Source organism: Zosterops lateralis (assembly GCF_965231275.1).
Source record: "Zosterops lateralis genome assembly, chromosome: 2".
NCBI lineage: Eukaryota > Metazoa > Chordata > Aves > Passeriformes > Zosteropidae > Zosterops > Zosterops lateralis.
Window position 1 is genome coordinate 65,094,463 of NC_139763.1, and position 24,712 is coordinate 65,119,174.

General features: G+C 43.4%; 1 protein-coding gene across 1 annotated transcript in view; it reads left to right on the forward strand.

Annotated features, from left to right (window-relative positions):
- Window positions 1-1,634: 1,634 nt before the first annotated feature.
- The window catches only part of FOXO1 (forkhead box O1), a gene marked incomplete at its 5' end in the record, with an annotated part of 58,373 nt that continues 35,295 nt past the window's right edge, over window positions 1,635-24,712 (forward strand). The window contains one exon of the mRNA XM_083885143.1: window positions 1,635-2,234. Within this exon, the coding sequence (XP_083741269.1) occupies window positions 1,635-2,234 (600 nt within the window). The remainder of the gene's footprint in view (window positions 2,235-24,712) is intronic.

The following is a 24,712-nucleotide window of genomic DNA, read 5'->3' on the forward strand; positions in this document are numbered from 1 at the left end:
ACAAAAACAGTGCTTTAAAATGTGATCAGTTACTATGCACTTATGCATAGTTTGCACAAACTGTATAGTTAGGTGTCATCACGTATCTTAAAAAGTGTTTTCATAATAGACAGTATGAGTATCTAGAAGTATGATCTGACGCTAAATTACATACCGTGGCCTAAATCCAGTCTTGTCTTCTCTCCCCTTCATTATTGTTACTCATTTTCAGAAAATATTTTTATAGGAACAATGAACTGCATTTAAATAACATTAACACTTTCTGCCTTGATGCAGAGAGGAGGGAAGGGTAACAGGTTTTCTGGCTCAGCTTTGACAGTTACCCAGCTCCGGTGGTTCTTTGACAGGCAATGTCAAAATGCCATGGCTGCCTGTGAATTCTGTGACTTACGAAGCCATGTCTGAAGTATGTTTTTTTAAAAGCACTCCTCCTACTGAAAACAAAACAGATTTTCTAAAATGTAGGGTTTGCCAGATTGAACAAGGTGTTGAGTCGTGTCTCATCCTTGGGATTATTTCCCCAGTTTAAGCAAATGTCTTCCTTTTGAGTTTAAATAGAATTACACTTGTGTGTAAAGTCGAACATATGCATATATTTATCTTTGTATTATGTGGATGGGCAGGGGAGGCAGAGGCGCTGTGTCCTGTGCCTGCTGCCTCATTGAAAGGGAAGAACACAAACCTTAATGAATTGAGTAGCCCTGGGGTTTGCCGGGAAAACTACGAAGTACGTTCAAGAGTCGATTTAGGATGAAATTATCCCGTGCTCTGTGCCTGCTCACGGAATAAAACACCAGTATGAAAACACGCTCGGCCGAAGGGGAGGAGATTTATCACTTTGGGAGGCGCGGACACTTTTTGGCGAGGAGCCGGCCAGGGAAGGAGGGAGGGAGGGAGAGGGGGAGCGAGGCAGGGCAGCTGTCACAGCCCCGGTGACAGGGGGGCTGCCAGCGCTCCATAGGGAGCCAGCGCACCGGGATGCGGGTGGGAACGGGGAGAGCCCCCCGCTGCAGCCGAGGGATGCTCCCGGGTCTCCGCTCATCCCTGGCGGCGGGACCCCAGGGGAGGGGGGTTTCTACTGAGACAGAAACCCTGGCGGGGGCATTTTCTGGGGCCACCTCCCTGCCGTGCCCTGGGGCATCCCCGGCCCGGGGGGCACCGCCCGCCGCTGCTCTCCCCGCTGCGCCGCCGGGAAACAAAACCCACTCCGGGGCGGCGCGGGGGGCACCGGCACCTCCTGCCCGAGCGGCCCCGGCGGGAGGCGGCGGCGGCGCGGCGCTGCCATTGGCGCGGCCCGGGCCGTCCCTCCGCCCCGGGAGGAGGAGGAGGAGGAGAGGGAGGAGGAGGAGGAGGAGGAGGCGGGCCCGCGCGGGGCGGTCGCTGCAGTCGGTGCGCGCCGGGCGGCCGGGTCGCTGCTGTGCAGTTGTCGCGGAGCGCAGGGATCCCGGAGCCGGGCAGGGTTTAGGGCGGCGGGGCCGGGAGGTCAGGCCGGAGCTCTCGGGCGAGGGGGCCGGGAGAGTTGGCGGTGGCGCCGTCGGGGCCGCGCCGATCCGCGCCCGGAGCGCGCATGGGGCGCTGAGCCCAGCCCGAGCCGCCCCGCTCCGCTCCCGCCGCGCTCCCGCCCCGGCCCCGCCATGGCCGAGGCGCCGCAGCTGGTGGACATCGACCCCGACTTCGAGCCGCTGCCGCGGCCCCGCTCCTGCACCTGGCCCCTGCCGCGGCCGGAGTTCAGCACCCCCAGCTCGGCCACTTCCAGCCCGGCGCCGTCGTGCGGGGGGCAGCCCGATGGAGCGGCCGGAGCCGCGGCCGGGGCCGCCGCCTCGGGGCCGCTGAGCGCCGACTTCATCGGCAACCTCAGCCTGCTGGAGGAGAGCGAGGACTTCGCGTCGCTGCCCCCCGCCGCCGCCCCCCCGGAGGCCGCCGCCTGCCGCTGCGGGGACTTCCCGGCGCCCGAGGCCGGCTGCCGCCTCCACCCGCCGGGGCCGCCGCCCGTGCCGCCCGTGCCGCCGCCCGTGGCCGGGCTGTCCCCGGGGCCCGTGCCCGGCCAGCCCCGCAAGAGCAGCTCGTCCCGCCGCAACGCCTGGGGCAACCTGTCCTACGCCGACCTCATCACCAAGGCCATCGAGAGCTCCCCCGAGAAGCGGCTCACCCTCTCCCAGATCTACGAGTGGATGGTCAAGAGCGTCCCGTACTTCAAGGATAAGGGCGACAGCAACAGCTCGGCCGGCTGGAAGGTGAGGGGCGGGTCCGAGGGGGGTCCCGGGCAGAGCCGAGGCGCTGGGGGGGCCGGGCACGGCGCCCTCCCCCCTGCGGGATGCCCGCACTGCTCCGGCTCCGCGCTTTCGCTTTAGCCTCACATTTCTACTTTTCCTCACCTTTCCGAAGGGAGAACTCCTAAGGGAGAAAAGCCTTCTGCCCTTCCCGCCGCCGGGGCGCCCCCTCCCCCGGCTCTCCGCGTCCTCCAGCCCTGCCCTGCCCCGCCGAAAGCAAAAGTTCACTCGGTGTCACGGCGCCGTCCCGGGCCGAGCCGGCAGGACCGCCCCTGCTCCCCGGGCAGTGCCCTGTGCCGGGCTGCCCCGGGAGCTCCTGCTCGGCCCCCAACGGAACGGGGGCGGTCCGGAGCCGCAGGGCTCTGCCGTCGGACAAGGCAGACGGGGATGGGGAAAGAGCGGAGGCAGAACAAGGCTTGCAGAAATACCGCGTGTTTAATGAGTAAGCCGCAGTGTTTGACCCGATGGCTTTGCTAAACTCGAGTCGCGGGAGCGTGTTTCTCGCGTTCCGTGGTGGGACAGAACTCCCTCCTCCTCCGCTCTCTCCAGCAGCGCATCCCGGGGGGACCCACCTGTTGGCCAGGGGTTTGTGCCCAGCCCGGGCCGGCCGGAGCCCCGCGGGGGGATCTCCTGTCCCCTGGAGCCCCTCGGTGGGATCTCCTGTGACACTGCTGCCTGAGAGCATCGTCAGAACGAGCCTGTGCCGTCTGAGTACAGGGAGAGCCTCCTCTGCCCTGTGAGGGATTAAACGATGGCAATAAGTCCATGAGGTGCGCGCACCCAGCGCGGCATCAGCGCCATCCGATGTGTTTGGGACTCAGCTCCAGTTAGGGCCAGTCAAACTCTTTGCTTCGCTTTTTAGTATTTGTATTATCCGTCCTTTTTTTTTTTTTTTTTTTTTTTTTTTTTTTTTTTTTTTTAAGTGTCAACCCAAATCTTGCATTTATGTATTTTTAATTGCTAGGAATGTTCGTTTCATCACCTTTCTGTAAATTTCTGTTTTTTTAGAGGTAAGCAACATCCTGCTAAGGAATCATCCTGTAACTCATTTCTAGCTGAAAGCTTCTAGGGCTTTTGAAAGTAGTTTGTTAGTTTCTGTTGATGTATTTGACTAAAAAAATGTAAAGGATAATTGTCTGAAGACACCTGTCATGAAAAACTTTAATAGGAGTGGAGTGATTGATAGCTGACAGCTTTTAAATAAGGTAACTTGTCACTTGAATATACTGCTTTTTTCCCCCCCCCAGTGGTATTTTAGTCTCCTTTAAGCGCCTTTTCAGAATGAGTAGAAGAGAACTAAAAGCCAAACAAACCAAAATAAAATCAAACAGCTCCCAAGCTCAGGCGAGCAAGTAAGAAACACTGATAACTGTGTAACTTTTAATCAGCACTTCCTATTTTGTTGCTGCTCGTCCCGTGGTGCTTCAGCCAGGGAGAAGTCTCTAACAGACTGAGCACATCCCATGCCCACATAGCTCTGCTGTGACAGGGAGAGCTGCCACTGGTGTGTTTTTTGGCTGCAGTCCCCTCTGGTAGAGTGCAGTACGTCCCCTGCCACTGCTGCTGTGGGGAAATACACTTCCATAATTAAACAGTCCCTGTTCTGCATGGGACACGGGTTGCCCCCGTCCCTTTGGCTGCACAACTGCCTGGCTGCTCTCAAAGTTGCAGCTTTTACCGCTTGAGCAGAGGAAGTGCAGAGTTTCTTAAAGACACTTTCAAGTGTAGTTACGAGCAGCCACGGGGTGTCAATGCTGTACCTGAGGCGTGCAGCCCCTTTGCCTTGTTTAGCACCAATTCCCCACGGCTCGGCTTGAGTGAGGGTTGCTTTTAATTTTTCCCCGTTTGGGAGCCGTTGGTTTTCCCGCTGTAGGTGCAGACTTGGGGCTGGGAGCGAAGCCTGAGTCAGCCCAGGGCCCGCAGAGATGAGCACAGATTAGTGAGTGACTTTTCTGCTGACAGAGGGAGCGCGGGTTCGCCTCAGAGCCTGGCACTGACTTAGGGCTGGGAGCACACTGTGCACTGCTGACGCAGGCTGGGAAACGAGGGGTGGTTTGTTGTTTTTTTTTTTCCCCTTAAAGTAAAACTTAGAGACACTTTGTCTTGTTGGGGTTTGCGTGATTACAAGTGCAATACGGCATCTTTCAAATTCTTCACAAAATGTATGGAACACACAAGAACTGAAAAAGAATGTGCACTTTCTGCATAGTGGCAAGGTGGTATTTCTCAGGCAGAAGTTGAGGGCTGATTGCTCTAATGTTTGTGAATATGCACTGCCCTGATTTAATCCATGATGTCAAGCTTCTTTTTCATTTTTCACTGGAGAAAGTTCAGAGGTATCAACGTTACCTCGAAACAGCATCCAAGCTCTTCTGAATAAAAGTATTAAAATAAAAATGGCTTTTAAAATAAGGGTATAAGCCAAAAGTATTAACATAAAATTATAAGTAACATAAAATTATTTATTAGGTCAATTGTTCTCAGTTATACGTACACACACAGTAGTTTATTTCAGTTTTTCTTGTCACAAACTCTGCTTTATTAACAAATTTTCCATTGAACTCTTAGGGAGCAAAGTCCCCATGACCCCCCATGGGGTGGCTGCCTTGAATGAAGCACTTGGGATGTGCTCTGCCAGACCTGCTGCATTGTTGGTTGTGAATTGGTGCTGATAGTGACCTGTGTTGCTCAGAGAAAGCCAAAGCAAGAGCAAGATCTGCTGCAGAGATAACAAAGAAATTGTTGTGAAAGTGGCATGGAAGAATGAGGCTTTTCTCCTAGTATATAGTCAAGTAAAAGCAACATTTTGCCTTACCTGTGATAGCGGGAGACACAAGGCTTAAAACAAAGACTCCACTGCAGCTGTAGATAACTATTTTTTTGACACAAATATGATAGTTTTTTTGGCTAATCATCATATATAAAATATAAAACATCTCAGTGATGTGCATATTTCATGATGTCTTTACTTTATGGCAAGTGTTGAGATTTATTGTAAGGGAACTGTCACAGTTAAGCTTCTTTGAAGGGTCTCATCCTTTCAGTCTGTTTTTGAAAATGGGTTCAAATGAAACCTTGTAACTTTTTTGAAGGGGAAACATGGAGTTTTGGTGTCACTCATCTGGAGGTGGATGTATTGTTGATTTTTCTTAGTGGCGAGTGTTAAGGTCCCATGGGCACATATACCTCCTTGACTTCTAGTCCCAAGGAAGCTTGTTCACCTAAATTCATTTGCTGCCATGCTGAAGGAATGTGAATAGATATCTAGCTGCAGAGGGATGAATGGTTGTAAGCCTGAATGCCTGAGGACAAAACAGGCATGGGACAGGTGCTTTCGGTGGCTTTATCATAGGAGCTCTCTGTGCTCAGCAGTGTTTTGTTGTGAATTGGCCTCCATGCAAAATAAATTCTGGGTTGTTCTGGTTCTGTTGTATTTGGTTTGAAAATCACAGGTAGTAAAAAATATTAGAAAGGCTGAAAAATCAAGAATAATTTTCACTGATTTTTTCAAGCTTTTTGAATCCAGATCAGCAAACAGTTTAAATTGTGAAAATTTAGATGATTTATTTAAATTGAAATGAGTACACAGAGTAACAGAGTACTGGAGTAGTCTGGATTGGAAGGGACCTTTGTGAGGGTTTTATTATTTTTTTTTTTTTTTGTTTTAGGGAAAAATCACAATTGAAGATTGCCTTTAACTCAACTTGTGTATTCCCTCAGTACTGGTTTACATACCTGTGGGCATTCACCTCTGTCCCTTGAGATGCCTCCCCAGGTGATTTGTGGCCCTCCCAGCATCATGGGTTGTATTATACATTTATACAGCACACATATGCATATGCAGGTAGAGGTGTGGCTTTCTGTTTGTGGGTTCTGTCAAGGTCAATGCTGTACAGTCATACCTTTTCACATGTGGCAAATAGCCTCAAGAGCTGGCAGCTGCAGTTGAGTCTGCCATGACATCTGGCCTTAACCCACCCTCTTATGAGAAAACCATTTGGTGTCTTGCATACCTGCTCACTGCCACCAAAATGCCTCATGTAGCAGCCAGTGTTGACTCTGGGTCACCAGCTTGCATTTTGCTTAGTTTCAAGTGTAAAAGTTCAGCTTAATCTTTGCAGGTGTGAGATGCTCTCCTCACCTGTGTCTGAATCAGTGCTTTGGAGCTTCCCATCAAGGCCTTGAATAATGTTTTCATTTTCTCTTAATTTTCTTTGCCCGTTTTCTATTTGCTGTAGTATCTGTTCAGTTACTTGTATGATTATAGGTAAGATTAAACGCCAAAATGAAATGTGTGAGTTGCTTTGTACACTGACATAATGAACTAAATTTTCCTGAAGTGCCTGACTTTAAAGAACTTGAATACAAAGACAAGGTGACTGCTCTCTGCCACTGTATTTTTTAGGCACGCTCAGCTGCTTCCTTATTATCATTATTTTTGTATCACATGGTTTTACAAGTAGTCAGTGAAGTTGATTGTTTGGGGAACTGGAGACTTTGCTGCCTGTGATGGAAAGGGGAAGCAGTGTGGTGCAAGGAGATAAAGATGTTTAGGTGAGGCATGTGAGGTTGTTTTCTTTTTCTCTTTTTCCTTCTTTCTTTTTAATACAATAAAATATGCAATACTTTTTGTGGTTTGGGTTTTTCAGTAAAGCACCAGAAATTGTGTAGTCTTGAGATGTCTGCTCATATCTTTTCGGTTTCCAAAGCATGATGCTGCCTAAATACATGCGTCTCTGTTTACTCAACTGGTGAATCATTTTGTAAAATATGTGCTTGGCTTCTGAAATAAAAATGCAGATATATTTTGCAGCCACAGATTTGTGAAATGTTGTAGGGCTGTGGCTACAGAAAATCAACCCTCAGCCCGTTCTGTTTTGGGAAGAAGTTCATATATGAAACAAGGATTTCTGATGGAAATTATTTTAAAACTTTGAGTAATAAATAATAAACTAAGACACAGACAGGATAACCTGAAATATAGTTTATTGTTTTTGTCTTTTAGAAATATGTAAAAGATGGATGTATTTACTCCATTGTCAACCCTTGTGAGAACTTCAAATTCACTGATGCTGGCGCTGCAGATAGTTATAGTTAAGCATATGGTAGTGCATACTAATATTTTAATGAATTTTGTAGCATTTTATTTGTCAGTCTGGTAGCTGAAATGGATTTTAAATATTGGGGAAACACTGTTCTGATAGGTGATGATAGGTTGTACTTCAGAAATTAAGTGCATTGGAAAAGGACACATTTTGAAGAACAGCATTTCTGCTGCTCCACAGAGAGCTTCAGCATGAATTGAATTGATCTGTGAAGATAAGTGCTAGTCACATTTAAGTATTATTTTTAAATCTACTTAGTAAACATTAATCATGTGTGTTGATCAAACAAAGGTGCATCACTCCTGCACTGTCGTTTGTGATATGCAGATGTCTTAGAGCAATGCAGCAGCATGAGGTTTCTTGTTAGGTCTCCATTCCTAATGGAAAAGGAATAAAAAGAACTAAGATGCTTTTACTGGGTTGGTTATTATCTTCTGAGAGCTTCATTAAGCCTCATGCTTGTTCTTGATTTCGATAGTGGACACTGGTCTTTACTAAATTGCTTAAAGTGATACCTAAAGAGGCCTATGTGTTAAGTTTTGAAGCACTTCTGTAGTGAATGGTAAAGGCCTAGCAATGTTTTGGTTTGTGGTAGATGGGACCAGAAGTGTCTCTAGCTTTAAAAATGTAGTCACTCAAAACCTCCTAGGACTCTTACAGCTGCTGCATCAGACGGAGATTAGGAATTGCTGGAGAAGTGGAGGGCAGCACTCAGTTTTCCAGACGACTCACTGAGTTGTTAAAGGCATCTTGCATCACTGCACAGTGTCAATAATTTTATAGTTCTGTTGGAAAATATGTCGTATTCTAGGGTTAATTAAATTTAAAGGTACACATCTTCTCTTGTTCTAGTCTTAGAAACCTAGTTTTTGGGAATGCATCTGGAAGTGTGTTCAGTCCTGTTGCTGCTTCAGGGACAGCATGCCAGGGATGAGGATTGCATTTCTAAGTAGCCCATGTTCCTCCAAGTGCTTTGCTGGTGTGTGCAGTGTGGGACTCCTTCTTAGCTTTTGTCAAGGCTATGTAGGTCCACAGGGTGTAGGTTCTGGGGCGTGGTACAGGTAGACTTGAGAGAATGTACTGGGGACATGGTCTCTGAAATAGTACATATTCAGATTTAAATATGGACTGATTATGACAAAAGTGCTTGTAAGCAGAGGTGCCCTTAACCATAATATTTGTTGACTAAGTGATATCTTCTACCTGTGCTCTGTAATGTAAGAACTCTTATTTTATTAGCATCTTAATTTTTTTTTTTTTGGTATCTCTTTCTCAGAGGCTACTTAGTGCCAGGCCTCCATGCTGCTTGTGCACTAGGATGGGAAATGATGAACTGGGCTGGGCTCTGCTTCTTGCACGTTGTTGTCTCTCTTACAAAATGTTAGAAATGCCCCTCCTTTAATTTAGTTGCTACCAGAATGAAATTTTCATCACTCGCAGAAATCAGAAAACCTTTTCTTACTGAAATGAGTGGTGTGTATGCATGCAGGAGTTACAGGTGTGAGCAGCCTTTGTGGAAAGCTGACAGTGCATGAGGCAGATGATGCTGAGGCTGAGCTGCCACTCCATAGCCAAGCGGTATTGGCGCCGCTCTCACTCCACTGTTGATGCTGCAGAGGAGGAGGGTGACATATGAGCAAAAGTGCTGTACCTGGGAGAGCTCTACACCACTCCTGGTCGTGTGGAGCTGGTTCTAATTTTCCATGCTGGAGCTGGCCCTGTGTGGATGGGCAGTGGCTCCTGGGCAGCCCCACTTGGCCATTCTGGTGGCAGAACCACCCCTGCTGATGGTCTCTGCTTTAGTGCTGCAGTGCTTCATGCCTCCCAGCAGACAGGATTTGTTTATATGTGACCTGGTCAAATTTGTTCAGCAGGGAAGGGTCTTTTTTTTTTTTTTTTTTTTTTCTTTTCTTTTTTTGAGAAGGGGAGTTCTGGAGCATTGGAATATAGCCATTAATTTTTGTACAGGAAACTCAAAAGTGTGAAGTGATGCTTTTTTTCCCCTTCCTGAATAAGAGGCTTACACATAATTCAGAATGTGGACTCTCAAAACTGTCAATTTGGTGTTGGCTATCTCACTTGCAATGGCAAGGTAGCAACTTCTTCAGTTTTCTTGTGCTTAACTCCAGAAACTGTGATGTGGGTGGGGTTTCACTTACCCATCACTGACTTTTCAAACTGTGCAGTTAGATAAGACTGAAGCAACTTGCTATAAATGTGGTGACTTGTTAAACCACATTTATTGTGCAAATGAGCTTACATCCTGCAAGATCAGCAGAAATGCTTGGTGTTTGCCTGGATGGAAATTAATTAAAATTTGGCGACTGAAATTAAAGGAATGGATTTGTTGCCCATTGTGTTATATGAATCTGCCTTTCAGTTCCCACAGTGGGAATTAGCACAGTTGCAAATGTTTTTTTGGCATATGTGAGTTTTAAGTTGGTGCTAAGTTCTGGCATCCATAGCCTTCTCAGATTTTTACTGCCCTTTAATATGTGTTAAATATATGTGAAGTCGCTAATGGGAGTAAGGATACTAACAATCCAAAAATATACTGTGGTGGTGGTGGTGTAGACTCATTTGCTTGTAGTTTGCATTTGCTTAGAACTGATATAAGTTAATCTGCTAATTTAATTGCAATTGTTAGAATTAAAAAAAAAAAAAGGTACCTGTGCCATACATATCTTGGATATATATCCAGATTTGAATTTTGGTTGCCAAAAGCATACTTACAGACTGAGATCTTTAGTGTTTGCCAACTAAATTATATCTTATAGCGATGCTTTGCAATATATAGAAACTCCTAATTAGATATTCAAAAAATGAAGATGCTGTTATTCAGACATGCTTCATAGCAGGCCTCCGCAGTTCTACCCTGTCAGGATGTGAAAGGATTACGTGCTCTGTGCTCCTGCTCACTGTTAAATGTGTTGATTTATCTTTCCAAAAATATGCTCTTCAAATCTGAACCTTCATATTAAATGTAATTATTTGCCCCCAACCCCTTCTCCCAGAAAACTTGGTTTTCTGAAGCCATGCTGGTGGTGCTCTGAGGCAAGAGAGCTTATATGTGCTGCTGTTGTCTGTGCCTGGGAAAGTGCAGTTACCAGAGGAGTTTGTAGTGACTCACTGAATAGATTTCTCACTACTTAGATGAGTTAAGGTACATCCCTTGGCCTGTCCAGAGGGTACCATGCTGCTGCCTTTGCTCCTCAGTAAAATCTTTCAATGTCTCTGGAGGTTCAGGTGAGGAAAGCAATGCTTGTGCTAACTTGGAAGATTTAAACTGAAAGAGAGTACATTTAGATCAGATATTGGGAAAAAATTTTTTATTGCGAGGATGATGAGGCACTGGCACAGTTTGCCAAGAGAGGTTGTGGGTGCCTCATCCCTGGAAGTGTTTGAGGCCAGAGACTTTGAACAACCTGGTCTAATGGAAGGCATCCCTGCCTGTGGTGGTGGTGTTGGAACGTGATTATTCTTAAGGTCCCTTCCAACCCAAACCATTTTAATGATTCTATGAAATGTTGTTTCAAGGTAAATAATGTTTATTGATTAGATTCATTATTACTACAAATAATTTTTTTAGATTGGTTATTACTACTATTAACTTTTTAAAATGATGTGGCGTTAAGGAAGGTTAAGTTGCCAGAGCCAGGTCAGGCTTACATACTTGCAGTTGCTGCTATGTTTGTCCTGCTTCACCCCTGCTTCTTTGAGATGAGCTGATGGGTCTGCAGCTCAAACCAGATGCTATTTGAAATTCAGGATGAGGGTGCAGCCTTATGTGTGATTTGATCAAATGGTATTACATAAATTAAAAATAAATAAAAATGCTCTAAACACTTCTATCTAGCTAGATATATTTAGATTTTGATTAATATCTAGAAATAGTGGAGGAAGATCTACAAAAAAAAAAACCCTCACTTTTTTTTTTTTTTCTTATGTGAAAACCCAGAGTGTGGCTGAATGTTTAACTTGGAGCAGCTTTAATTTTTCATAGTTTTTATGGTATCCTGGTCCTGCCATCATTGGGATGATATTAAGGCAGAGCTGGAAGGCAGTTCAGTTCAGTTTTAAATGCTTGGAAACCTCAGAGACGGATGGAGAGGGACGAACCAGGAGCTTTCTCTTTTGGCTTAAATTGGGGGATTAATTTTATTGCGTTTTTCTCCTTTTACCTTCATGAATATGTGCAGCCTGTGAGTAAAACTATGGTGTCGGGTTTTTGATGCCATAGATTGTCAGGTTTCTTTATGGCTGAGGGTTTACATTTGTGGCAAGAGCATCTCTCCTGACATTGTGTGAGTGTGTATTCTGGCTGGTGGGATTTTAATGCTGATCTAAGGTCTGGTCCCTGGTACTGTTTGTGTTTTGTGTCCTCATTATGCACACATGTAGTAAATCCACTAAATGCTGCCTTGAAGTACAAACGAAGATGGGAGTTTAAAGCAGTATTTTAAACAGCCTGTTGCAATTGATTTTGGGAAAAATGAAGAGATGCTATCATAATGCAGACTTCTCCATGCTTGTTAGGAACTTGAGTCACTCTTAAATAATCCAGTTTGTACAGTCTATGAAAACCTGATACTGCACTCTTGCCTATTTCTTCTTTACAGTTCTGTGGCAATGACATAGTCATAAGCATTAAAAAGAGAAACCATAATCTTCTCTGCTTGCAGCCCAAGCCAACACTAGTCATCCCCTGATGCTATGAAGTCATTCTTTGCTTTGAGGTTTCTAACTAAAACTCTGTTCCAAACGTCTGCTCTGGGTGAGCAGTAGAGGCATTAGAGATGGAGTCCTGGTGCCCTCCCCACTGCCTTCAGCCTCTCTTCAGACCATCCTCCTGTGGCCAGGGAGATCACTCCTGCAAAATCTACATTTTCCCTTGACAGCGATCCCTCCTTCCCACTTCTGGAGCTCTGGAACAGAAGACGAAAATGAATTTGCAACGATTGCACAACCTGGTTATGCAACGAGGCTGACGTGGTAGCGTATACATATGTAGAAAACGCCTTTTTGAAGAGATGACGTTAAGCACAGTTTCACCACCTTCTCCCCAAAGATGAAGGCAACTGCATTACTGGCTGCACCTGGTTAACCTGCATATTAAAGCACACCAAATGCTCAGCTACTGTTGACTGAGGACTATTGTTGATGGAGCAGAAAAATAAATCAGTTCTTGGAGACTGTTTATATGGGAAGGAGTTTTTTAGCTTGGGGCTCAGAGCCCAGGCAATTAGACTGCTCAGTCCTGGGGCAGTGGCCCGCATTGTAGTGAGTTTTTTACTGTCAGCATAATCTGAACCACCTAAGAATGTGTTTTGTTTCTTATTTTCAAATGAGTGATGACATTTCAGTTGGAAGCACCCTCTGCTAGTCCAATAGGTCATTGAGTGAGTGAGTGAGTGCTCAGCATTCCTTGCATCTGGAAGCCCAATTCCTTGCTTCCTATACTTTTTAATTTCTCTGGAAGAAGACATGCAGCACTGCTTTTGCATGAAGCAGGGGACTCATGGCATGGTGCTTTTACTGCATATTTGAGTCAGGCTGCCTGGTAAGGCTTCCCTAACACTGAATGTGATGCAAGCATTAATTTTGTCACTTCCCTGGCAAGTTACTCTGTGTGCCATGTGTGCTGGCGGGCATAATTACTGATACCTTGGGGCAAGGACAGACTTCCTGAGGTCCCTTCTTCAGTGTTTTCCACTGAGCAAATTTGCATTCAGCTACTGGGCATGTGGAAAGTTGTTCTTCTGGGTAAGATGTGCAGTCTGTAGAAACTGAATCACTCCCATCTCACCCGAAATGGCTGAGGCCATTGTTAATATGATGTCCTGTCGCTCTTGGCCTGACTGTGGCTGGTATATTTTTACTTAGGTGTGGGAAAAGAAACCATTTTGTGCCCCAGTTGCTTCCCTTTGCAGTAATTCTAGGTAGGTAAAAAAAGTAAGTGATGTTATCTTCATGTGTAGTGCTTGTTGCTGATTGAGAGGAAAATTCTGCAAACTAAGCAAGTAGACTGACCTGACGACTCCTCATGACAACTGCCTACTTTTAGTTAACATTCAGAATATTTTTATCCTAGTTTACTCCTTAGAGGCTAATAGAGTGCTGCTAGAGTAATTTTCAGATGAATCATGCCATCTGCCATGCATGCTTTGCTGTTTCAGCAATAGGGGAGGAAAGGGAATATATACATACAATGGTTTGAAACAGTATGTTTGTATTCTCTGTAAAACTAATTTAAGTTTCAGAGTTTTTTTTTCTTGTTTTGTTTCTTTTCATCATTATTATTTGTTTGGATTTTTTTCATTTGTGTGTTGGGCTTTTTTTTTTTTTTCCTACCAGGCATTTTATGTTTCTTGCTTTGGCTATGAGTTTAGTATAGGGCTCCAGCATTGATACTGATCTGTTGGGTGGTCACTGCCAAACTTTGCAGAAGGACTCTGGCATGATCTGAATTGTTAGTGACCTAATGTGAACCATTTCAAAGTCCTTTTCTGAAAACACTCTTCAAATGTTGAGCATTTGGGTTGCCAAACTGGACCAGGTAGAATTTGCACCCCTTAAAAAAATTAAAGATCGTAATAAAAAAATTTGTAGAGCAGTAGAACTGGGGGGTTTAGCCTGGGAGTTTGGAAGGAAAGGTCACTTGTGGAGTGAGTTCTGTGTGGCTCATGTTCAAGATTTGTTCATCTAGGAGCTATCCTGAGCCAGGGGAGGAGTGTCCCCAGCATGTAGCCATCCTACCTGTGAGAATGTGCAAACTTGAAACTTAAAGTTCATAACCACACTGGATGTGTCACATTCCATGTTGTGTTTTGTCCAGAAGCAATTATTTGGGAGACTAGCCAATCTGTTAGTAAGGTTCATGGGTTTGGGTTTGGAGAGGGCTGGGGTTATAATCTTGAGGAGTTTGTATGTCAAATTTATTCCATCTTTGAGAACCAGGCTGTAATATTAGATAATGCTTAACTTACCAGGCAGAGCAAATTCTTCTGTTAGAATATATTAAAAGTCTTCCCTTGCTGGCTGTCCCAAAGATCTTATTTTCTCGTATGATTTGGCTGATAAACCATTTGCACTGAAAAGTATGAATAGGTTGTGTGCTTTGTTCATGTATTTAGGTTTTTTCCAACAGTTTCAGCTCATGTGCTTGGTATTAGTGCCTTGACAACTGTATTTAAAGAAACTGAGAGCATAATATTGAAATGTGGAGCAATTAAACTGTTTTCTTCCCTTTTCAAGCATTTCACCCCCGCTCCTCAAGGGAATGATACGTCTGGTAAACTCCACTTAATTATGTGAGGTCAGTTGAAGGCTTGAGCAATAGCATGCTCTCTTTTTCAGGCAAGAAAGACAATTTTTAAATGCCAAGAATCAAAAGCAAGGACTGCTTGCCAATGGAGAGGAGTTGTTGCACCAGATATCAAGCTGACATGCAAACAGATCTCTGCTACCCTTAGATGAGGATTAGTTTATGCCCTGAAGCAAACAGATTATTAACTCTTGTAATTTTATTTTAGCATGTTTAACAACAGATACTGTTGCTTATAAAACCCATTTAATCCTTTTTTAATCACTGCAAGTCATTTTTCCAGCAGTTATCCTGCAGGCATGGGTTCCAATGGTTAGTTATTTATTGAGAAAAATATAACTGTTTGTTGTATTTTTTGCCCATGTATATTTAAGTCATTCTTTAATGCCTTGGATTCAAGTTTAAAATAAAAAAAGGAAAAGAAAAAGAAAAAAAGTTGGGCTTCTACCTCTGTTGCCTTTCTTCTATCTTTAATCCCCAACTGTTCAAATACCTGCAGCATCTCCTTTCTTTGGCCCCCTAACTCTTTCTGCCTCGTCCTTAATTCCCCTTCAGTTTTCCATGGCCACCGTTGTTGCTGATGTGAAACACCAGCAGATAATCCCAGCAGATTTTTATTAGCTTGGGCTTTGCTCTGCACCTCAAGGCATTTATTGATAAATAGCAGCTTTGTATTATGGGATGTATGAACAGAAGCATGTGATGACTGTGTTGGATGTGAGAACACAGGGAATAGCAGTGGTGGTGGTGGCATCATGATGCTCTTAAAGGAGGCAGTGCCTTTTCTTAGAGCCAAAGATGCCAAGGGAAAAAGGCTGGCAAACTTTCAGGTGCGCGGGAGGTTCTTCCTGTGTGGAATCAAAGTTGTCAACATCAAAAACTGTATGGTTGAGAAGAAATATTTCCATTTTCAAAGATGATGAGAGCAAGAATGTCATTGGCAGGTGTAGAGAAGGGGCACCAGGGGAGGTGGAAGCCTGAATAGCTCTCCTAAGTGAGAGGGATGAAAGCTGTTGGAATTTAGAGAGGTTGGTAGAAGCAGAGGAAAAGAAAAACCTGGATAGTTACTGGTATCATTGCTTATCTTTCACCCAAGTTTCCTGTCTGCTCCTGGGACAAGAGCTGGTATTTCCTGTAGTTTCCATTACCAGCTAGCTGCCGTGCTGTGCCAGGCAGGTGCCCAGCAGATAAACTGGTGCTGCAGCCTGTTCTTTAGTAACCAGGCTGGAGTGAAAGTGCACCAAACCTCTTAATTCTCAAGTTATCATCCATGCTGGGACAGAGGTGACGAATAACTGACACCAAAAATTGCTTACCAGGTTAGGTGTCTTTATCTAGGCATGATGTGTAAAAGTACCAGCACATGGTGGATGCATGGCATACAACTTCTCCAGAAAGAGGGGTGGAGAGCCTCAAGCATTTTCAGGTTTTTTGCTTAGTGCTGGGATCTTTCAGCATCTTGCAAAAATCTGTCCTGTGCATGCCAGCCACTGGGATGCAATGTAGCAGTGCTGCCTTGTGCACCAGGGTAATTCCGTGTTCTGTCTAGTGCATGTCTGAAATGAGGGAGCGTGTCATGGAAATACAGAATTGATCAGGCTGGAAAAGACCTTTATGTATAATGTATATGTATAGAAGCCACTTCCCAGCGCAGTGTGAAGGGTTAGGAGTGAGAATGAGACAGTGGTAACATTTATGTGTTTCTGGCTGTAGGAGCTTTGTCTGTTGGCTCCGATTAAGCCAGGGTTTAGCCTGTGAAAATATTTTTTCCTCAAATGTTGGGAGATCTGCTATTACAAGTGATTTTGCTATTGGGGCTGAATGGCATAAAGTGACTGACTTGAAATAATTTGATGGGTTTGTCTTTTGCTGGGGGAATCCCTTGCTCAGGCCTATCCCAAGGATAAATGAATCATGCAGAGCAGAAGTTGAAATTGCCAATAAAGGATTTAAGTTTGTTGCTGGTAAGTGACTGTTAAATGGGCTTTGCTGTAGGATATGTGTCTTTTCCTAGAAATGTCTTTAACATGGACTGAATTATACTGAAATACTAAAACTCCTTCCAAATTTAAGGAAAAACCCCAGAGGCTGGAATGCTTTTATAGTCAGAAATCAGAAACCTCTGACCAGGTTTATTGTTAATGCTGCTGATTTGCTTGAGTACCGCTTACACTAAATTTTATTACTTGAGGAATAGAAACAGAGTAGCAAAGAATACTGAATATTCCCTTTCCTCATTAACATCTGTTTTTCTCTGCTATGTAAATCATATGTTAATGTTCACATAGGCAACACCAATAAGAAAAATAGATCTTGCTTACTGTTTAAGGTTTGACTTCATCTTGTACTGGTAACCTAAAGGTCATGTGTGTAACTGCTGATGCGAGTCAGTTGTGGGAGAGTCCAGTAAGGTTCCGAGGTTCCTCTGCAGCAGCCAAGCTTCCCATGCCAATTAGCTGGTGTGGACAGCACAGTCCTCTTCTGAACAATGTGTGAGGTTTCCTGCAGGTTCCTTCCTACCTCAAAAGAACTTTTATTCAAGCCTAGTGATTCCTATCCATTTGTTGACTTCTGTGATTCGAAGTATCTGTTGGTGTTGCAGGGAAGGCCCTTGGGTAGCGGTAGAAGGGATGTGAAGAGGGTTATGTAGTCTGCTTTTAGTCAGCTTAGAAAGCTGATCTGTGTGGGATTGGTAGTTGGTGGAGGGGAATAGGTTCCTGTTCTAAATGTTCACAAGGAGGAACTTCATCAGGCACAGTAATTCCTGAGAAAGGAGGCAGCCCTTGTGACCTTCCATAGAGGTCTTTTTAGACTCAAATTATAAGACACCATTAGTTTAGGGAAGAGGCCAAGGGACAGCTTCGAGTGTTGACAAAATAGCCTCATCAAATTCAGGTCTGCAGCTCCAAGTGCATGGAACTATGATGGTAATCTTGGACCATGTAGTTTCCTCCTCATGTGAAGATTTTGCATTTTGACTGCACAGGGAACTGGCCCAATTTGCCACGTTGTCCAGACACTGAGAGTTTAGGAACCTCTGGGATTTTTTTTCTGTATTAGGTTATAGTTTGGCAAACTGATTTGGAAACCAAGATCTGAATATCTTCTTGCCCAGACCACAGTGGCCACTAAAGGACTGGAAAATAGGTTCTGTAAGAAGGAGTAAAAAAAGCAAGTATCTTCTAGTCTGTAGAGAAATCACAGGTTTTGCTTGTGATAGTAACAGTCCTTCAAGGAGGTAGAAAGGTGACAGCCATACATGGGGTTTAACCCACACCTAATTCTCTGCTTGCCAGCACTGGGAAGTCTTAACTCTCGTCTCCTCAGTATTTAGGAGATACAATTTACAATACCATACAATTTACACACAGCAGGGGTGGTGTTTTTTTTTTGGGTTTTTTTTTTTTTTTTTTTTTTTGGTTGTTTGGTTGTTTGTTTTTTTTTCAGATAAATAGCATAACTTCCATGCATATGCAGTCTGAGAGCATTGTCACCCTTTTTCCTTTTGAAAGCAAGACCAGGGGTACACAGCAGTGTGATGTGTCCCTGTTGCATATGATGAGATACGTTCTTTGAGCCAGAGATGGCCATGACATCCATCAGTCTTGGGCTTGCCTCCTCCCAGGGCATATCTGTACTGTGAGTTATGTGCTTTCTAGAAAGTCTGCAAGGGCTGGATGGTCTTTATATAGGAACAAAAGCTGTAACATGCTGGTAACCTCAGCGGGTTGCAGAGAAATTTTCTTGGCTTTGAGAGCAGTAGAGTTTTGAAAATCAAAGCCAACAAATGTGTTTTGGTTGTGGTGTTTGTAAGAAAAGGCAAGAGAGGAAATGAGAAAGGCTTTGAAATGTGAGTTAAATCATGAGTGCTGTGAGTTGTTGTGTTTTTCTGTTTTTTTTTCTCTGTAAAATCCTACTTTGTGTCATTGAGGCTTAGTTAGGAAAGTTTTACTTTCTAAAGAGAAGACAATATGTGTCACAAAGAAAAGGAATATCTTAAAGGTATGTAATCTGCAACGTAATGGAAGGGTTTGTTATGGAGAAAAACTGCAACCATAAGACCTGATAGGATTTCCTATCAGTTCAAAAAAACAATCTTTACCTGGAAGCATGAACTCTTCATTAACATTGTAAATGCAGGTGAGAATAGAAGAAAAAGATACAGAATTAAATGAGTGTCAAAAAGAAGCTGCAATTAATAAGGAAGATCAAGTGCTATGAGTTGTATTTAAGGAAATAAATATACCCATTCAGAAAATTAATAAAAAGAGTTAAAGGAAAAGCTTGTGTAATTCAAAGCTTGTGTGCTTTGTCCAACTTTGTTGTTCAGTACAAGGTGTGACAACTCTCTGCAAATATTGTCTTTAGTGAAATATATTATTTTCTGTGATCTTTGGGTCAGAAGGAGGAATTTTTTTTTCTCTTACTGGTGTAGGATAGAAAAGAGCAGACTTTTGCTTTCAGAAGCAGCGCTGTGTAATGTCACTGAACAGATCTGTTCACATCACAAGCCAAAATGGAGATGATTAAAAAAAAAAAAAAAAGTCCAGAAGCTGAAAATGAACCGTTCTTCCAGCATTTTTAAGGGTTGAAGTCCAAAGTGTGAAAGGGATTAAAAATTCTAAATGTATCTGGGGGGTATTTATAAATCCCAATTTCTTGCCATTCCAAATGCTGAGTGTTTTGTTCTTCTTTGTAGTGTTGTCATCAAAATTGTTTTGATTTGTAACACTTCCTTGACGTGTAGCTCTGATGTGAGATGTGGCCCAAAAAATATGGAAACTTTGCTCAGTTTAGAAAAAGCCCTTAATGAGTCACAAGGCAGTAATGAATCCAGCTTCTGTGCTCATCACTGGAATACTCATTATTATAGATGTCAAAAAACATCCTTAAAAAAACCTTTCATTCAAGGGTTAAGTAATCAGGTTTGGGATTGTTTGTTTTCTTCCTAGTGGGTAGCAGCTTGCTGGCCAGTCCAAGCTCTTTTAGGGACCTGGTGGATGCTCCAGGGAATGTTGTTTAGGAGGAGCTGAAGGATGCTGTGGAGTTTGGAGGCCTTTCACTGGGGGCTTGTGGTATTTGGGAACTGCTAAAGATAAAGGAATAAAAATAGCAAAGTTGGAGAGGGGTGCAGATTGTGGGATTAAGGTTATCCCCATAGGAAGCTGTGGGGTATGTGGTGTGTGTGGGGGGGTGATGGTGTGGGTTAATCTGCAGGAAAGCATGACATGGTTTGTTGTGCTTGCATAGCTTCAGTGTATCCAACTTTCCCATGCCAGTATTTTCACTTACTTTGGCAGGCGTTTCTGTTGAGGGCAGTGGAGAGGAGAGGGTGCAAGGGGGACAACCTGGAACGTGAAGCCTAGAGACAAGCCCAGGGGGAGCGGGGTTCTGGTGTCCTCACTGGTGGTGGTGGGGCAGCTGAGGAGGAGCACGGGCTGGAGCAGTGTGGGGGCTGGTGGTGGAACCTGGAGCTGAAGCTGGGACCATGAGTCAAAGTCCCATGACTCCATTGCAAGATCATTAGCCCTTTCAAGTAGCTGCCAAGAATTAGGGCTGATGGATAGCACCAGAACAGAACTCAAATTATTCGGGGTTTTCAGCTCGAAAACAGCATGGGGTGGAAAGCGGCACTGCAGTGTCTCACAGGCAAACTCTGGTGTGGCAAAACGTGCACAGGATGAAAATGCCAGCCCTGCTGCAGTTGTAGCTCTGAGTCCTGGCCACTGCTATCCACAGGATGTTGGTGTTTTAAAGGTCATCATAAAATCGAGTTACCAGAGCATGCATAAGAAGCTGCAGAAAGGATTTGCAAGAAATGGAAATAGTTCATTTGTACATTTAAACTGTACATTTAAAAAACTTTAAGTCAGGAAATGCCACTCTAACATTATTTTATACTTTAAGCTGCATTTTTTGGTATAATATTGGTCATAAATAACTTAGTTATTGATTACCAGTTTATTAGCAATAGTACTCTGGGAATTAACATTTTTTTTCCTACTCCAGTCTAAATTATTTTGTTACTCTACATAGCATACAGAAAAATGTGAGGATTTTTTCCCCTACAATAAAATATTGGAGAAATTTTATTTTCTTAGTGCATGTTATTTTAATTCAAAGAGTTTTATATTCTTTGTAAGTCTAATGTCAATTATTGTGTCTTTCAAACATGTAGAGTCCTAGAACTTGCAATCCTTTTGGACAGATACTTTTCTGAAAACAATTAGGGCTGCCTTTGTGGTATTCACTCCCATTTTTTTCTTTAATAATTTCTGAAAATGCTCTCTATTTGTATTTTCTACTAATATACGTACTTTAATTTCTTTTTTGAGAATGGGTGTTACTTAAAAATTTAATAATTTGCTTATAGATTTTTCTGTATTGTTCTAGTTTTTATATATTATTCTGTTGTTTTAAGTATTCTCTATATGTAGGCCACTCTGTATGTGTATAAAAATACATGTGCTCCAAATTTGAGCTTGAAATAATAATCATAATTATCTACTTTTTGTCTAAGTCATAAAATAATGCTTACTTTCTTCCACTTGTTACTATTCATTCAGTTTGCAAAATGTGTAAAGGATTGATTGTACCTTGCTTACAATACTCCTGCTGTTTTATATTTCTGTGCTAAGTAAAGGATGAGGTTTTTTTGAGTTGCTGGCATTTCATGGGTCTCTTAAGACCTTTCAAGGGGGACATTTTGTGTGGTTTATGTGTAGTGTTGGGGCAGACCTGACAGAAGTAGGGCACTGTTTGCTTGCCAACAATGTGCAAAGCGAGAGATGGCACCTTTCTTCTGGAGTTCACAGCTCGAGGTCCTGAGTGTGCAAACACACCACTTGAGTTGTCATCGTGTTGTGAACATGGGGACCTGACTAAAGATAGCTTTTTGGGAGCAGAAGTGCCTCAAGGTTACAGCCTAGACCTTTACCTCAGCTCAGGCAACCTGTTGTTTACAGGAGCTGAGTGTTGGAATCACTTTGGCAAAGAGACTATTTGTCAAATTTTGTGTTCTTCAGCTGTTTGTGCAGTATTTTTCTTCAGTATTTTTTCCTAAGGTATTGTTTTTGCAGGCCATATTGAAAACATGCTGTTTTCTCTTTTCTAATTTGATTGTAATAAGGGCCTTGTTAATCAAAAATAAGTGCAATAAGGCAGAATGAGTTGGTTATTTTTACATTTTCCTGTTTGAAAAAAAAAAAGCCTCAGTAAGTGAGCCACAATGAGCCGTGATGTATTTCCTCCATCAGGATGGAGAATAAGCCATTTATTATTTCAGCTCTGACTCACAGTGAACCTGCTGACACCCGAGACATTTTATAATCATAAGGAACAGGTTAGGGCAGTAACTTGGACGCCAGGCTGGGGATTACCTACTTATTACACTGTTTTACAACCTGGATACTTTAGGTTTTCTGGCAGAATGTCCTAAACCTCACACTAAACATCACGTTGTTATTGTACAATTACTGCTTGCAGGTCTTGCTGTAGGTGGTGCCAGCTAGACAGATGCCTTCATTATAATTATCCTTTTTGCTATATATAAAGATTTCATCCCTTTAATCCATGTAAAATTTACTGCTCTTGAAAGTGACGCTAATAGTTATACTTCTCACCCTTCCTCCTTGTGCTACGTTGTTCCCAAACTGACTAGGGCTGGGCTTGCTCAATCCAGAAATGGGAGCTTTCCAAGGAGAACCTGGGTTCTGTGGGAAGCAGCGTTGATGACAATAGACAGTGCTGGTGGTCACTGCACAGTCCCCTGACACAGTCTTTGAAAACAGCAGTGCTAACTCCAGTGTCCTGGCCAAACTCCAGCTGAATAATTACTTTCTGGCTGCCTTGAATTCCTCTACAGCTTCAGCTGGAGAAGTTGAGCTTCATTTCCCGTCTTGTAAACAATCCTGTGGTGTTGAAGCGAAGTCGCTGCTTTGTGGCACCTTGGAGGTGACTGTATTTTGCCATTGGGTGAGTGGCTTTAACCTTGCACTTGTGCATAGCCTGAGAAGTGCTTGGGTCCATTTCTGGATGGTAAGTCCTGGCTTTCATTCTTTGCATTGGTAAAAACATCTATTCCGTCATCTTTGATGCTTGTGTATGTCCTGGGAATAAAAAAACCCAGAACTTGGGTTTGATTGGCCAAGTCAACTCCTAAAATGCTCCTTTTACTATGATGTGTGACATCATCTTGTACTATACTTTTCCAGTAAGAGCCCATTTATTGCATTTACTGATAAATGAAGGCATCTATGAAATTCGGGGCCATGAGAGATATCTAGGTGTTGAAAGATGACTTGCAAGGGAATATTGAGATCCTCTTTAGTGGATGAGCTAAGACTCCTTCCATGTAGTTATTTAAGCACAATGGTCCCTTGCTCTTTGATAAGCAACAGAGGATCCAACCTGTGGCTGGATGTCCCTAGTCTGCTCAAACCCACAGATGGAGGGAGTAAATCAGAGAAGTAGGAAGCTAGGTCAGAAAATCATGTCTGCTTTGACAGTCCTCAAAAATAAGAGTGTAGCCAGTGCCCTGCCCTCTGGGCATTGGTGTTCAGACAGCCTCATCTCCCCATGCTGGGAGAAAGGCCAGCTTACTCAGTGAGAGAGACCAGTCCTGCTTGCTGGTGAGTATTGCAGCTCCAGCAGAGACCTGAGGTCTTGTGCTCCTGAGAGTGCAGGTTACTGGCTTTTCTGTAAGTTGGTTTATGCTGGCGGTTTGGTTTAACCTGAAATCTGGCTGAATATTCCCTGAGCTGCGTCGCTGATAGACCCTTGTGTTGACCTGATTTTTATCAGAGGGTGACAAATGGAGTGTGATTCAGGTGTGCTCTTCCACGTTTAAGACGTGCAAAAGTTACTTGCAAGAGACAAACTGCAGGCAGAAGCTGAAGATCTTTGCCTCTTGATTTTCTGTGGATGCATAAGAGTTGAATTGCTTTTTTATGAGGAAGATGGAGAAGTTAACCTCAGTGTTAGGCTTATGCTGAGGTTTGCAGTTGAGTTAATGTTTTGTATGTTTAATCTTTGTTGTCAGATACTGAGTACATGTTTAAGTACAAATACTATATCAAGATTCCATGACTGTTCCTTTACATATAAGAGCTATTTTATTTTTTTTCCATTTATTCTCCCAAAGAAGTTAGGCTTTGCATGATCCACTCTTAAACTGCCCTTTAGATTCATATACCTACCCTCTTCTTGCTCAGGGGAGTACTCATCCTTGTCTTCCTGAAGCCTGCTTCTCTATTCAACACATATTTTATTGTTTTGTCTCTTCCCTTCCTGATTGCTTAGAAAGTACACCAATGCTGTGGCATTTCTGTCTTGCAATATTGCATCTGTTCAAAATCTGATACTTGATGAGAGTCAGAATAATTGGTTTCTTTAGCAGTGCAGGTTGCCCACTTAGCTGTGCAGAGTGATTTGAGCAAGGGATCACAAAACTGCTTCTAAGAACTGTTTGCATAACAAATTTTGCTTCTGTTTTCAAAGATCACCTGTAGGGAGTGTGTTTTACTTAATGCGTTGTCATAATCAGGATGTAAGAAAGCACACGGTTTAAAACTTAGTAGAGAGAGTCTCGTGGCTTCAGGCTCTTTGGAAATGGCAAAATTTGGCTTACAAGCAGTTCATTGTAGGAGCCCAGGAATTTCACTAGCTGTGCTGAAGCTCCAGGATGTGTAGAGAATGTATGATGGCTGAAGGCATAGACAATCTGGGAAAAAAATCTGATGGTGAACATGCAGTTTTCTTAATAAGTAAATGGTAATGCCAGGCTTCATAACTTGCTGTCTGTATGTTCAACTGCATCTTCATAAATCTTAGCATATTTGCATTTAGAAAAAACTAAAGTATTCAACCAGTATAGTTCTCCTTAAATCATCCAAGTATTCAAAATTGTACCTGGTTTTCTGTAGGCTTGCCAGCTCTTATGGGTTTGCACAGACCTTCCAAGATGCAAAGGAAGTACAAGATTCTAGGCTAAAATACAGTCATATCTAATCTGA